The sequence below is a fragment of the Phaethon aethereus genome, assembly GCF_964289735.1.
Source record: "Phaethon aethereus genome assembly, chromosome: 20".
Lineage (NCBI taxonomy): Eukaryota > Metazoa > Chordata > Aves > Phaethontiformes > Phaethontidae > Phaethon > Phaethon aethereus.
Window position 1 is genome coordinate 1,860,348 of NC_138596.1, and position 12,451 is coordinate 1,872,798.

Genomic DNA, 12,451 nt, shown 5'->3' on the forward strand with positions numbered 1-12,451 from the left:
CTATGAAGCTTTCATTGGAAGTTTCACTTTGCAATGATTTTTTAAACATTGTTTTATTTTAATAAGCAATTTTAAAAACAATACAAAAGAATCAATACTTCACCAGTTCACCAGTAAATGGCACTGCTATACAATGCGGTTAATTTAATGCTCAGTGAAGACCATGTGTTGTACACAAAAAAGATGGTTCTCTGCCATTTCAGTGTCTACAAATTGGTCTCAAACTATACTGAAAAGCATGTAGCCTCAGGATACAGCCAGAGATGTTCCTCGTGCATGGAGATCTCTGCCAAAAACTAAACAGAGCTTTATGTAGATAAATCCTTGGTGTAAAAGCAAAATATAACTTCAGTCTAAATGCATCCAAGCAACTACCCTTCATTTCACTCCAGAAACAGGGAGGCAAAGATGTTTCGCTACACTGCTGTCATACCACTCTGCTGGAACAAGCTAAGAGACACAGCAGAAGGTGGCTACAAACAAACTCATTCTGTGCATTAGAATCAAACCCCAATGGCTTCATAGCTCTTTCCCTGCCATCCCACTTGGCTGTCTTTTTAACAAGTTCAGACTACTGAAATGCCTCTCAGACTCACCTCCTCCCCAGGAAGGGAGGTTAAGAGCAAAAATTCAGAAGATTAAGCAAGAAGGGAAGTCCATTCTCAGGAGCTACAGTTTGGAAATGCAGGAAAGCAATCAAAAGCCATGAACAAGGGTCAGCCATCACAGACAGAAACAAAAGAAGGAAATATAAAAGATGAGAAACCAGAAGCACAAGGGTGCCTGCACCAGGATATCCGTAACTTTGCTGAACATATTCAAGTCTTTGCTGAGGCCTTATGCATCCCCTTGTCATGTCTGACCTTTCTCTATTATAGCTAGATACCTTTTATTAGTCATGTGGATAATGGAAAATCATTAAAATGTCACCCAAGGAAATACATAAAGACATGAAGGCTGAATGACTGACAGATGAACGGGGAAAAAAATCATATCGGGTCAAAAGATGAAAGATCAGAGACTTGTCAAATGGACTGAACAGCCTTTAAGTGTCAAAACTCGCCTTAAGTGAAAAGACATGTCAAATCTGCAACAGCAAAGCTGTGCCTCTTTCTGTGACATTGGCTTTGTGTGCTCTGCTGACCATCATCAATTTTAAGTGAGACTAGCACTCAGCAGTCAATAACGAGAAGGTCTTTGGTGTGTGACCACATTTTATGATGTAATTTTTATTTATTAAGTTATTGAAAGAATGATCTGTAAGTGCCTGGGAGAGCACCCACCCTGCAGTAAGGGAACATCCATGAATTGCAAATTCCACGTCCCTAAGGACACAAGCGGTTTGTCTTTGCAGGTATCCACTCTGCCTGCCTAAGCAGCAGCAAGGCACACCCAGGGTGAGAAAGGGGAGGGGAACGTCCACTGTGAGTTTTACAGTCTGCAGCTGTTTGGATACCGAGAGTAAAATAAAAGCAAAACGCTAATTTTATAAACAAATGTAACCAAAGCGAAGTAGAAACATAGCTATATAAAAAAGACCCAAACCCCAACTTCTGAAACATTTTGGGTATCATAAATGCGGCATGGCACTGTGACAAGATGGGGGTCTGGAAGGATGAGTTTTTATTTTCTCTGGGTAAACATGCTCAGGATCACTGCAATGCAGCAGCGAGCCAGCATCTGGATCTGAGTGGGGGTCCTGCAGAGATGCCACCGCGTCATGAAGAACAGAGCTGTCACCAAACACCTCTGAGGCAGCTGGTCCTTATCAAGCGACTAGTACTGGTAGCAACAAGCCCTGCAACCCAACATGCACTGGAGAAAGATGCAGGGAGGAGGCAGAAAGCGAACTGCTGCTTTGTAACCTACTCTCCCGCAGCACGACTGCTCTTTGTGCTGGAGACCTGTCATGGGAGCTGTACCACCCTCCTCCTGTAATAGCCAGCCTCTGCTCGATCCCGTCACAGTCCTCCCCTGGCAATGCCTGAAACAAATCTCCTCTCTTCTTCACCAGCTCCAGCTCTGCCTCTCAGTCTTTCCTTTCCCTTATTGCCACTATTCGCTTCTTCTTTTCTTTAGGGATTCCCTGCAGTGTCCCTTCTCAGGTTTCACACAGCTTCCAAAGGCTATCTTTCTCGGTCCTCCTCTTCTCTACTCTTTTATCAGCCAGAATGGAGCCGTTCCGTGCCTGAAGGCCTGAGCGCTGCCAGCACCGGCCCCGACACCTGAGGAAAGCAGCAACAATGAGCAAGGGCAGCGTCTCCTCCCGCCACAGACACACTCGCAGCTTCGTGCACCACCGGCTCCCAAAGCCCCGTCGCCTCTGCGGAGGCAGCAGAAGCGCCTGCCCGGTGCCCCGCGCCTTCCCTCGCTCTCGCCCCTCTGAGGAGCCGGGGCGCAGCCCGAGGGATCGCCCACCCAGACGACGCCTCCGACCCTCGGGGAGGGGCAGAGGCCGCCGCCGATCCGCCGCGAAACCCAGCCCCGCCAGGCCCCGCGTCTCCGCGCTGAGGGGAGCAGAGCCCCGTATACGCTGCGGGGCCGCGGGGGCCGATCCCCCCGCTCCGGCCCGGCCCGGCCCGGCCTCGCTCACCGCTCCGTGCCGCCATGACGCGACAGCTCCCCGCCCGCCCCCCCCCGCAGGCGTCACGTGACCGTCCAGTCACGGGGAGCATCGAGAAAATCGGCCAGAGCGTCTCGCTCTAACCATAGACGTCTATGCACAGCGTCCCGCTGCGCTCGTGCGCCCCCAGGCGGGAAGGCTGCCCGCCCCGCCCACTCCCCACACCGGCGACAGGGCGGCGGAGGCGGGGCTCGCGCACCACCACCACCCCCCGCCCTCTCGCGAGATCTTGGCGGGTATATCCGGTGCCCGCGCGGGGGGTTCCATCTTTCTGCCGCCCCGCCGGGCCGTAGCTCCTCTTATCCGTCGCCATCCGCGCTCGGGGCCGCCGCCATGCCGCCCAAGTTCGACCCCAACGAGATTAAAGTCGGTACGTGCGGGGAACGGCGGGGGGGAGGAGGGGGGAGGCGGCGGCGGCGGCGGTGGTGGTGAGGCCGGGCCGCGCGGAGCGCGGCTGACGCCTGTTGCTGTGCCCGCAGTGTACCTGCGCTGCACCGGCGGGGAGGTCGGCGCCACCTCCGCTCTGGCCCCCAAGATCGGCCCCCTCGGCCTGGTACGTACCGCGGCAGCGGGCGGGGAACGGGGCCGTGGGCGGCGGGAGGCGCCGCGGGGGCGAGGGAGGGCGCAGGGAGAGGGGCGGCAGCGGAGAAAGGGAGGTAAATTTTGGCGAGGTCGGAGCGCAGCGGGGAAAGGCGCGGTGGGTGTGGGGCGCGGGGAGCCCGGGGCTACCCTTCGGGGATCCGGGAGATGCTTTTCGCCTCTACAACGTGTCTTTCCTGCTCAGTCTCCCAAGAAGGTGGGTGATGACATTGCCAAGGCCACAGGTGACTGGAAGGGGCTGAGGATCACGGTGAAGCTCACCATCCAGAACAGGCAAGCTCAGGTATCAAACGCCAGAACGGATGGCTTTGTGGTGCAAGCGTCGTGCAGGCGAGCTCTGCTTGCTCAAACCACAAGCCTAAATCCCGGCAGGGTCGACTCAGCCCTTCATCCTTCCGAGGTGGATAAAATGAGTTCCATGCAGCAAACTGTGTGGGGGTCTTCTGGGAAAGACCTTAAAACACCTGCATCAGCCTTCTGGATGCCTCTGGCTGGAATCAGCAGCGGTGGGTGTGTGGATGCAGCCGCTGGAGCTTGCCAGGCTGTGAGGGATGGCAAACAGATCTGCTCATGTGCAGAAATCAGTCTTTGATCCTGTTGCAGATAAATTGTTCCTTCTATAGAACATCTGACCAGGAAAAATCATATTTCAAGCAATCTAGAAATTACAAAAACCCTCCTTCCCTAGTGTGTAGCCACCTGCCACCATACCAGTCATTCTGTGGCTGGTGTGTTCCAGTGGTGGGCTGAGAGGAAGCCCCGGTCCAGGAAGCAGTCCTCTTCTGGTTGTGGGGAGACCTGTGCCGAGAGGCTGGGAACAAGCTTCTGTACCACAAAAAAGGCCTCGTGTAGCAGTGAACTAATGATAAATGCAGTACTCTGGCAATTAGCTTTCCAGGCACTGACTGCTGGGTAGTGTATCTTCATTAGCTACCTAATTCTGCTTGGAGGGGGGGAAAATTAATCTCTTCTCATTTAGATAGAGGTTGTTCCTTCTGCCTCTGCTCTGATTATCAAAGCTCTGAAGGAGCCTCCTCGTGACAGGAAGAAGCAGAAAAACAGTAAGTTTTCATCCGACTTCAGTTCTGAATGTGATTTGGGGCTAAGAAGGGAATAGGTACCTGGCTCTAGATTGTAAACTGGCAAACAAGTGTGCTGAGGCTCTACCTTGGGCAGCAGGAATTCCTTAAGTCTCAGTACAGACAACAGTTTGCATGCCAGCAGAGTTCAGTTTCTTGGAAGATAGAGTAGAACAGCCACCCGCCACTGTACCTGTCTTGTGTTGCAGTGACTAGTACAGTCCAGAGGTGAGCTGACAGAAAATGCCAACTTAGGAAACAGAGTTGCTCTGCTTGTGGGTAACTTTGTGCCGAAGTCTGGGAACAGGCATGCCTATCACAGCCCAGCTGTAGCTGTAAGCTCCACTGGTCTGAGTGCTGGGAATGGTGCTTCTCTACCGAAGCACAGGGACTGGAAGCGCCCTGTGCTTACATGAACTTACTGGTGCTACTGCTTTCCTTCACAGTTAAGCACAGCGGCAGTGTCAGCTTCGATGAGATAGTGAACATTGCGCGGCAGATGCGGCACAGATCCCTGGCTCGAGAGCTCTCGGGTGAGTACTGATGCTGAGGTTGCAGAGTCCTCCCTCTGCTCTTGGTGCCTGAGCCAGGTTCTGGTCCCATTCCTGGGAGGGCCCCATAGCTGTGGTGTGGTGGTGGAGCTCCTCGTGCGGCCTGGCCGCTCAGGCACTGAGCACCACACTGCGAGCAGCTGGCCTCACACCTTCTGGTGCAGGTAGTACAGGATGGTGAGCAGTACATATGGTGCTTCCTGGTGCCTTCTCTAGACCTGGCTTCAGTAGTTTGCTGTCCCCTAGTGAACCCAGAGGTGAGTGAGGGAGGGACAGCTGAGGGGTGTGAGGAGTTGAATCACAGAATCATTAAGGCTGGAAAAGACCTCTAAGGTTATCAAGTCCAACCATCAACCCAACACCACCATGCCTGCTAAATCATGTCCTGAAGTGCCACATACATAGGATTTTTGAACACCCCGTGATGGTGACTCCACCTCCCTGGACAGCCTGTTCCAATGCTTGACCACTTTCATTAAAGGAATGTTTCCTAATATCCAATCTAAACCTTCCCTGGCACAAACTTGAGGCCATTTCCTCTTGTCCTATTGCTAGTTCCTTGAGAGAAGAGACCAACACCCACGTTGCCACAACCCCCTTTCAGGTAGTTGTAGAGAGCGATGAGGTCTCCCCTCAGCCTCCTCCAGACTGAATAACCCCAGTTCCCTCAGCCACTCCTCATAAGACTTGTGTTCCAGATGCCTCACCAACTCTGTTGCCCTTCTCTGGGCATGCTCCAGCACCTCAGTGTCCTTGTAGTGAGGGGCCCAAAATCGAACACAGTATTTGAGGTCCAGCCTGAGTTCTCTGCATCTTCAGAGTTTTTTCCTGTTGTAAAGTGCTGACAGCCTGTATCTTCCCACTGCAGGAACGATCAAAGAGATCCTTGGAACTGCCCAGTCTGTGGGCTGTAGCATTGATGGCAGGCACCCACATGATATCATTGATGACATCAATAATGGTGCAATTGAGTGCCCAGCTGTAAGTATCCATCTCTGGCTGAAACTGCTGTATTAGGCTATTTACTGAAAAACTCTACTAATGAGCTGTATTTTCCTCTTTCAACAGAGCTAAGGCTGCAGAAAGTAAGTTGCTGTAAGAAGGCTCCTTAAGTTTTTGTAGCACCTTAAATACTTAATAAAAGACCCAGTTGTCTGCAAACAGTGTTACTGGCTTAATTTGTCCTTGTCCCATGCTGCACAAATCGTGGGTTTTGGCTGGGGACCACCTCTGCATCAACCACAGACTTTAAAGCTGGAAGATGCTCGTTGCCTGTTTGCTGCCCTGAAATCATTTGCTTGCAGCAACACTGAGCTTGGAGAAGTGGAGCTGCCTCAAACCAGTGCTCCAGTAAAGAGCATATGTGGCCTGTGTAAAGCTTTTGGTGAGCTCTGCTCTGGCCAGTGAGCTGCTGCAGCCAGGACCAAACACGGGCTGAGGCTTGACAGTAATGTTGCCCGCTGCCTGCCTCTTGGCCCTGTGCTAGAGTAGCTGCATGTGCTTCTGGGGTGGAAGGGCTCCAAGTCCCTGTTTGAAGTGAAACCCAAGGTGTGGCTCTCCAGTCAGCATTCCCAGGGGCTGCAGGAGCCAGGAGAGCTTTGTGAGCCTGGCAGTAGGTACCTCGGCCTTTCCTGTAGCCTGTAATTACCAGGAGGAACCTTTGGCCTAGGTATGGTGGGTTTTCTGTGAACAAATTGGATTCTTTGCTCTGCTTTTCTCCTGCTGTGAAGCAGAGGACATTGTCGATTTTCTGGTGGCCAGGACAAGTAAACACATTCTAGTTCTTGAGCTGAATTTCTTTGCTTTATTTAATCACTGGAGTGAGTCTTGGTTCTGGGTGGGATCTTGTGGTCCTCTCTGCTTCGGAGAGTTGTAAAGGGCCTGGTCTCATGTTTCTTGGGTCTCCTGATTCCTTGAATGGTGATACTGGGGGAGCGGGGTAAGCAAGCCCTGTAGCCCCTCTCTGTTGTATGTTCCAGGTCCTGGTGTATTCTCTGAAAAAGTGGTTTACATGTTGGTATTTCCCTTTGCAAGGGCATTCTGTAAATGCTGTGCTACTGCTTCTCGAGGAAACAGATCCTAAGACCTGGTTGAGCCACAAAACTTGTGTTCAGCAGTGAATATTCTGTTTCTGCTAGTAACTGCAGGGTGCAGGAGTGTCAAAGCTGCTGACGCAGAGCTGCTGCTCATAGACAAAAGGAGGTTGCCCTACTAATGGCATCTTCCTGAAGGAAAGGCAACTTGCTTACTTGGGGTAAAAAACCTGTCAGTAAGAGGTGCCCGTGCCCATCATGGGAGGGATTGGGGTAGGGATGTAAGTGCAGCTATTGAAAGAGCAAAAGGTTTAGCCTTGCTTAGTCAAAATGACTGCTTTTGGCAAAACTCGAGGGCCTTGCAAACAACCCCTGGGGATCTCATCTGCTGAGGCTGTACGGAACCGAAGCCCAGCTATAGCATATTCACCTTTTCAACCTCTGGAGAGGTTCCCGTGTGTTTCGGCCTTGATGCTTGAAATTGTTGTACTTTGCAGCATTTGACACCTGGTGCTCACACCTGAGAGCTCTGTCCAGCGGTTGCAGTGGTACAGCTGGGGGCGTGGATAGAACCCAAGTTCTCCAAAGATCCTGGGGAAACCTTTGTTCTATTCCCAGCAAAGGCTGGATTTTCCCTTGGGGCAGCACAGGGCAAGGGCTGACGTGTGGTGTCTCAGGCTGTGGAAAGCTGAAATTATCCTGGTAACGAGAACACTTTAGCTGACTCTGAGGTATCACTAAAATCCCTATTAACGGCAGCATTATGACTTGGTTTACTTCAGCCCTAACAGAGTGTTCTGAAAAAAATAGTCATGAATATTAATTTAGGTCCATTTTTCCAAAGGGAAAGGGATCAAATTCTTCCAAGATGCTGAGCTGTATGAGCCTTGTCTCAGAAAAATGTTCTGCTAGGTATGTTTTCCTCCTGCAAGGTGGTGACAGTACTTGATCAAATTTTTTATGCCAGTGTCTCTTCAATTTTGCAAATAACTCTTAAAGTTACTCTTACAGGGTACTTACAGCCCCGGAGGAAAACTTGCCTGTGTGCCTACTGTAAGTGAGCAGGACTCTAAAGCGGTGTCCCTTGCACAAATTGAGGGAGGAAAGAAAACATGGTTTGCTACTACTTCTAGGGCTGTGTAGGAAAGAGTGTGGTATGTGCACTAGCTGGGCTGCTAAAATGTGTTGAATGGGGTCTGAGTTATTTGCCAGGATCCGCCTGAGTCCATGGTGGAAAGAAGCCGGTGCAGTGGGGAATCGGCTGCTGGTGTGTCAGACATGGCAGGTGCTGAAGGAGCTGGAGCCTCTGTAAAGAGGGAAACTCAAGCCTCCAAATAAATTCCATCCCAAACTGAATGGGAGAAGGTGTGCACCTGTAGTAATGTTTATTTCTAAAGTATATGCAAGCAAAGTGTTATTTTCTAGTATAGAAGGCACTGCAGCTCCTGAGCAGCTGTAGTTGAAGGCTGCTTAGACGCAGAGCAATTGTGAGCTGGTTTGGTGGAACTAAACCGTTGTGTCTGTTCCAGCTTAAGCCAGGAGCATGGCTTGGGCTGAGCCTTCAGTGCTGCCTCTTGGCACGCAGCAGAGTCATTCTCTAGGAATGTATCTCATGCTGCTTGTGCAGCGTAAAATCCATGTTGTGTTACCAGTGGGATCTTCAGAAATCACCTGTATTTGCATGTGACTTAACAACAAACTGCTGCTTGGGCAAGACTTTGATTTCCCATCTGCTCGGCTTCTGTTGAAGCACCTGGTACTAGCGAAGCGGGTGAGACGTTATGGAGGTGGGCCCTGGGAAAGGAGAAGTCTCCCAGCCTGTCCGTGCAAGATCCGAACTGCCAGGTCAGCATCAAGGCCAGCCAAAAGAAACTGCAAATCACGTCTGCTTTCCACCATCGTCCTGCTGTCTGAAACGTTTAATGAAGCAACAGCTCTAATTTTGCCTGGAGCTCATGGGCAGAAAGGAGAAAGGCTGGGCTGGCGGTTTAGTGGAGGGGGGAAGTGCGGGGGAAGGAGTTTGGGCTGACCGGTGCATTTACGATTTCTGAGATCCATTTTTGTCCTTTCTTCCCTGATGAAATGTGGGTACATCGCCCTGGTGACTTGAGGGCCACGGAGACTGAAGACTGGCTGTAGTGAAAGAAGGAAAGGCATGACAAAAAAAATAAATCATCAGTTTTTGTGAAATCAGGCAGACACCAGTTTTACAGGACATCCCAAGACGTGACTGTCAGCGTGGAGGGAGGAGCTGGACCCTCATTCCTAAAGCAGAAGTGACCAAAGCCTACTTGGGTGTCCCCAGAAATCCCAGCTCCCCGCAGGACCCACGAGGTTTTGCCCGCAGGCTGCTGGGTCGGTTCCTCTGCCCGGCGGGCTGCTCTGCCCGAGCTCTGCCGGCTGGTAGCAGCAGAAAGCAGGAGAGCGTGTGGCTTTGCTCTTCCCTTTGCTTTTTCTCCTGCTGTTTTTAGGGCCTTTTTCTGAGGCAACCAGGGAACGGAAACGTGGCTGAAATCCCAGACACTTTCCATCTTTAATTCCTCAGCTTGGAGTTGGCCACGTTTCCAGCTAGGAACACTGCTTGGACGCTCTCCAAACCAGGGTCAGGTGAGGTTCCTCATGCTCTGCAACCTGCCACCTTCCCACCTCTCAAAGAACACGGGTTGCAATAGATTCTAAGGTATAGAGAGAAAAAAAGCCTCTGTGACGGGTGGTCGCAGGCTGCAATGGGCTCGCGGTGGGCTGCGGGGGTCTCCACCCTCGGAGGTACACAAAGCTCGGCCTGACGCCGTCCTGGAGAAGCTGGCGGTGCGTTGGGTGGGTGGTTGGGTCCCTTCCCGCTGAAGTTACGCAGCGATTCCGCGACAAACCTGCACAAATGCTCACGCTGCCTGAGGGAGGACGGCCTGGCGGAGGATCCTTTCAGCAGCAATTTTTAGTTAAACTTGGTCACCCTGGTGTTAGAAGACCCCTCCCCCCACCTTGGTGTGAACCCCCGAGAGTCTCGGGAGCGGTCAGCCTCGTGGGTGCCGGGGCTGCCCTGTGTGCCAGCACACACACACTGTGGGTTTTCCCCTGCTTGGCAGTACTGGAAATAATTGGAAAAAGGATTTCTTTCGCTTAAGGGCAAGTCTCTCGGGGCAGGATACATAACCTTTCCCACAGGGCATGTGCTCTGGTAGAAGCGATGTAGTGCTTGGAAGGAGGGTACTACCCTGCCAATAATTCATTTTTTCCAAACCAGGCTTCTTAAAAGGGAGGCGAAGGGCTTGATAAAGAGAGCAACAACCTACGTGAACTTCACATTTAAAATCCATCATCCTGATAAAGGCATTTGTGCTCCACAGCCAGGATTTTTTCCCACTCCAGTGACCTGCACCTTCAGGAGAAAAGAGGGAAAAGGGACAGTGAGAAGCGCTGAGCCCTTCCCCACAGACCCTCGCTCTGGTGGCAGAAGGGATTTGTGTGCTTTAAGGAGAATGAGCTTTCTCATTTCCCTGAGACAAAGCAGTCCTTGAAAAGCCAAATCATTGGGATTCATGTCATCCTGCATTAAGAAACGTTAGGACAGAAAAATCTGAATTTTGGTGTAGGGTACCAAAGGCCTACGGGGCCAGCTTCCCCCCCCACACCTACGACACGTGCCGTAACGGTGGCCCCAGTAAAGTTAAGTGCTGTTTACTGTGGGCACGGTGGGAGAGGGGAGCGCCGAATCCAGCGTCACCCAGCAGGTGGGAGCGATTCCTGGGGGGCACGGGTCCCGTCCGAGCCCGCCAGCAGCGCGGCGGGGCGCGAACCGCTCGCTGTTGGGGCGGCTCCGCTGTTCCCGAAGGCGGGTGGATCGGCCAGTGTGGCGGGAGGCAGGCGGAGCGTGGCTGCGCCCGGCACGTGCTGTCGCCCGGCCCGGTGCCATGGTGTTTGGCCAGCGCCGGGCGGGTCCGCTTCCACAAGCAGGAATTTGGCTCCGTGGCCCCCCTGTGCAGAGGACCACGGGGAGCTGCCCGGTGCCTTGCGAGGGGCATGGAGGTGGTTGCCATCCATTGCCTCCGTGCCCTCCTGCGGCGTCCCCGAAGGCGGGGAACCGCACCGAGCGGGTGACGTGGCCAAGTACAGACGGTGTCAAAAGGGGGGAAAAGAGGCCCAAATAGGAAAGGGAGCTTTTTCTGGCATAAAGGCAGGGAGGAGCTGCAGGCAGAAGCCCTGGCTGGGAATTGGGCTGGGGCAGCACCCGCCCGCGGCTCACCCCCGCTGTGGGCATCCGAGCAGAGCAGCGCCCGGCACTTCACCGCCCTTCCGGGGAGCCAGGCAGGCTGGGGTCCCCGCGGGGGCTAAACGCAGGTGGTACCAACCGCAACCTTCCAAAACGCAGGTAATCCCACAAACCTTACGGGTTTTTTTTTTCTGGGGGAAGGAAGATGTAGAAAATCCCCCGAGCTGAAATCATGAACCCAAAGCGCTGCGATGCCCTCACGCGCCCGTGCGCAGTCCGAAGTGGCCCCCAGCGCTGGAAGGGCTGACAGTAACTGCTCCCCTGGGGAGCCCTTCGGCGCGGGGTGACCTCACAGCAGCGTTTTGGGTCTCATTAACCCCGCCCAGGCAAACCTCGAAGCACGCCGGCGTCACCAGCGTCGCTCTGATTTCCTCCATGGCCCAGACAATCTCTTCTCCCCATCCACGGAATAAGACACCCCCGACTTCGCTCAGCGTGTCTCTGACCCACACGGAGGAGCGCTGCCGTGGGGAGCCGGAGCTCTTTCCACCTCGAGTCAGGGTCCTGCAGGCCGAACACCACACCCCGGGCTTTCGGCAGCGGCGCTACTGTGGGCTCTTGTTTTTTTCCTCTTTCAGACACATGGCCACAACCATCAAAATTGAAGTGATCCCCTGATAAACCAATGCGCACATTCATTAATTCACTGCACGTTCCTTTACGATTAACAATTTACCTTATTAGAGATTTGGGGTTTTTCCCTTACAAATTCTTTACTGAGCAAAACATTCTTTTTACCGCGTCGCTATTTTGTTTCAAATTCAACGACTTGATCGGCTTTTTCATCACACACGACGATTTTTGCCTGTCACGTTGCGAAGGTTCACCTCTCCGGTTCGCTGCTGTGACAGAAGAGGCCAGGTTTGTGCCCAAACTGCAGGGCGCTGGGTTGCAGAGTTGGGTGCTCCCTAGATCTTGGGGTCAACGTGCTCGTGACGGACCGCTCCGAACGGCTTCGTGTGTTTAATTTCCCTGGTTTCATAACCATTACATAGATTAAGGCGTACCTCTCCCACGCGGGGCTGCTCCGTCGCAGGAGGGAAAGACTCCAAAAAGTTTTCCGAGAAAAAAAAAAAATCTGAATTCATCTTTAGATTAAGGTTTGTCTCATTTAGATGCTTCTAGCGCTGGGTTAAACCCACCGTCCTTGTCGTTCGTGTTCTTCAGGACACCGTGGCCCTACTCGGCCCTAGAGTTTTGGAACTTTGTTGATGGGAAGCTCCTTTATCAGCCCTCCGGCCGCTTTAGCCGTTTATTTGCGCGTTGGACTCCCTCTGCGACACCTTCCTCGCAGG

General features: G+C 52.7%; 1 protein-coding gene across 1 annotated transcript; it reads left to right on the forward strand.

The window, feature by feature from the left end:
• Positions 1-2,786: 2,786 nt before the first annotated feature.
• RPL12 (ribosomal protein L12) lies at positions 2,787-6,011 on the forward strand. The gene is made up of 7 exons (XM_082009007.1): positions 2,787-2,993; positions 3,103-3,176; positions 3,408-3,506; positions 4,203-4,284; positions 4,749-4,835; positions 5,722-5,834; positions 5,922-6,011. Exons 1-7 carry the CDS (start codon positions 2,957-2,959, stop codon positions 5,925-5,927), a joined length of 498 nt encoding a protein of 165 aa, XP_081865133.1. The 5' UTR covers positions 2,787-2,956; the 3' UTR covers positions 5,928-6,011.
• The last annotated feature ends 6,440 nt before the right edge of the window (positions 6,012-12,451 follow it).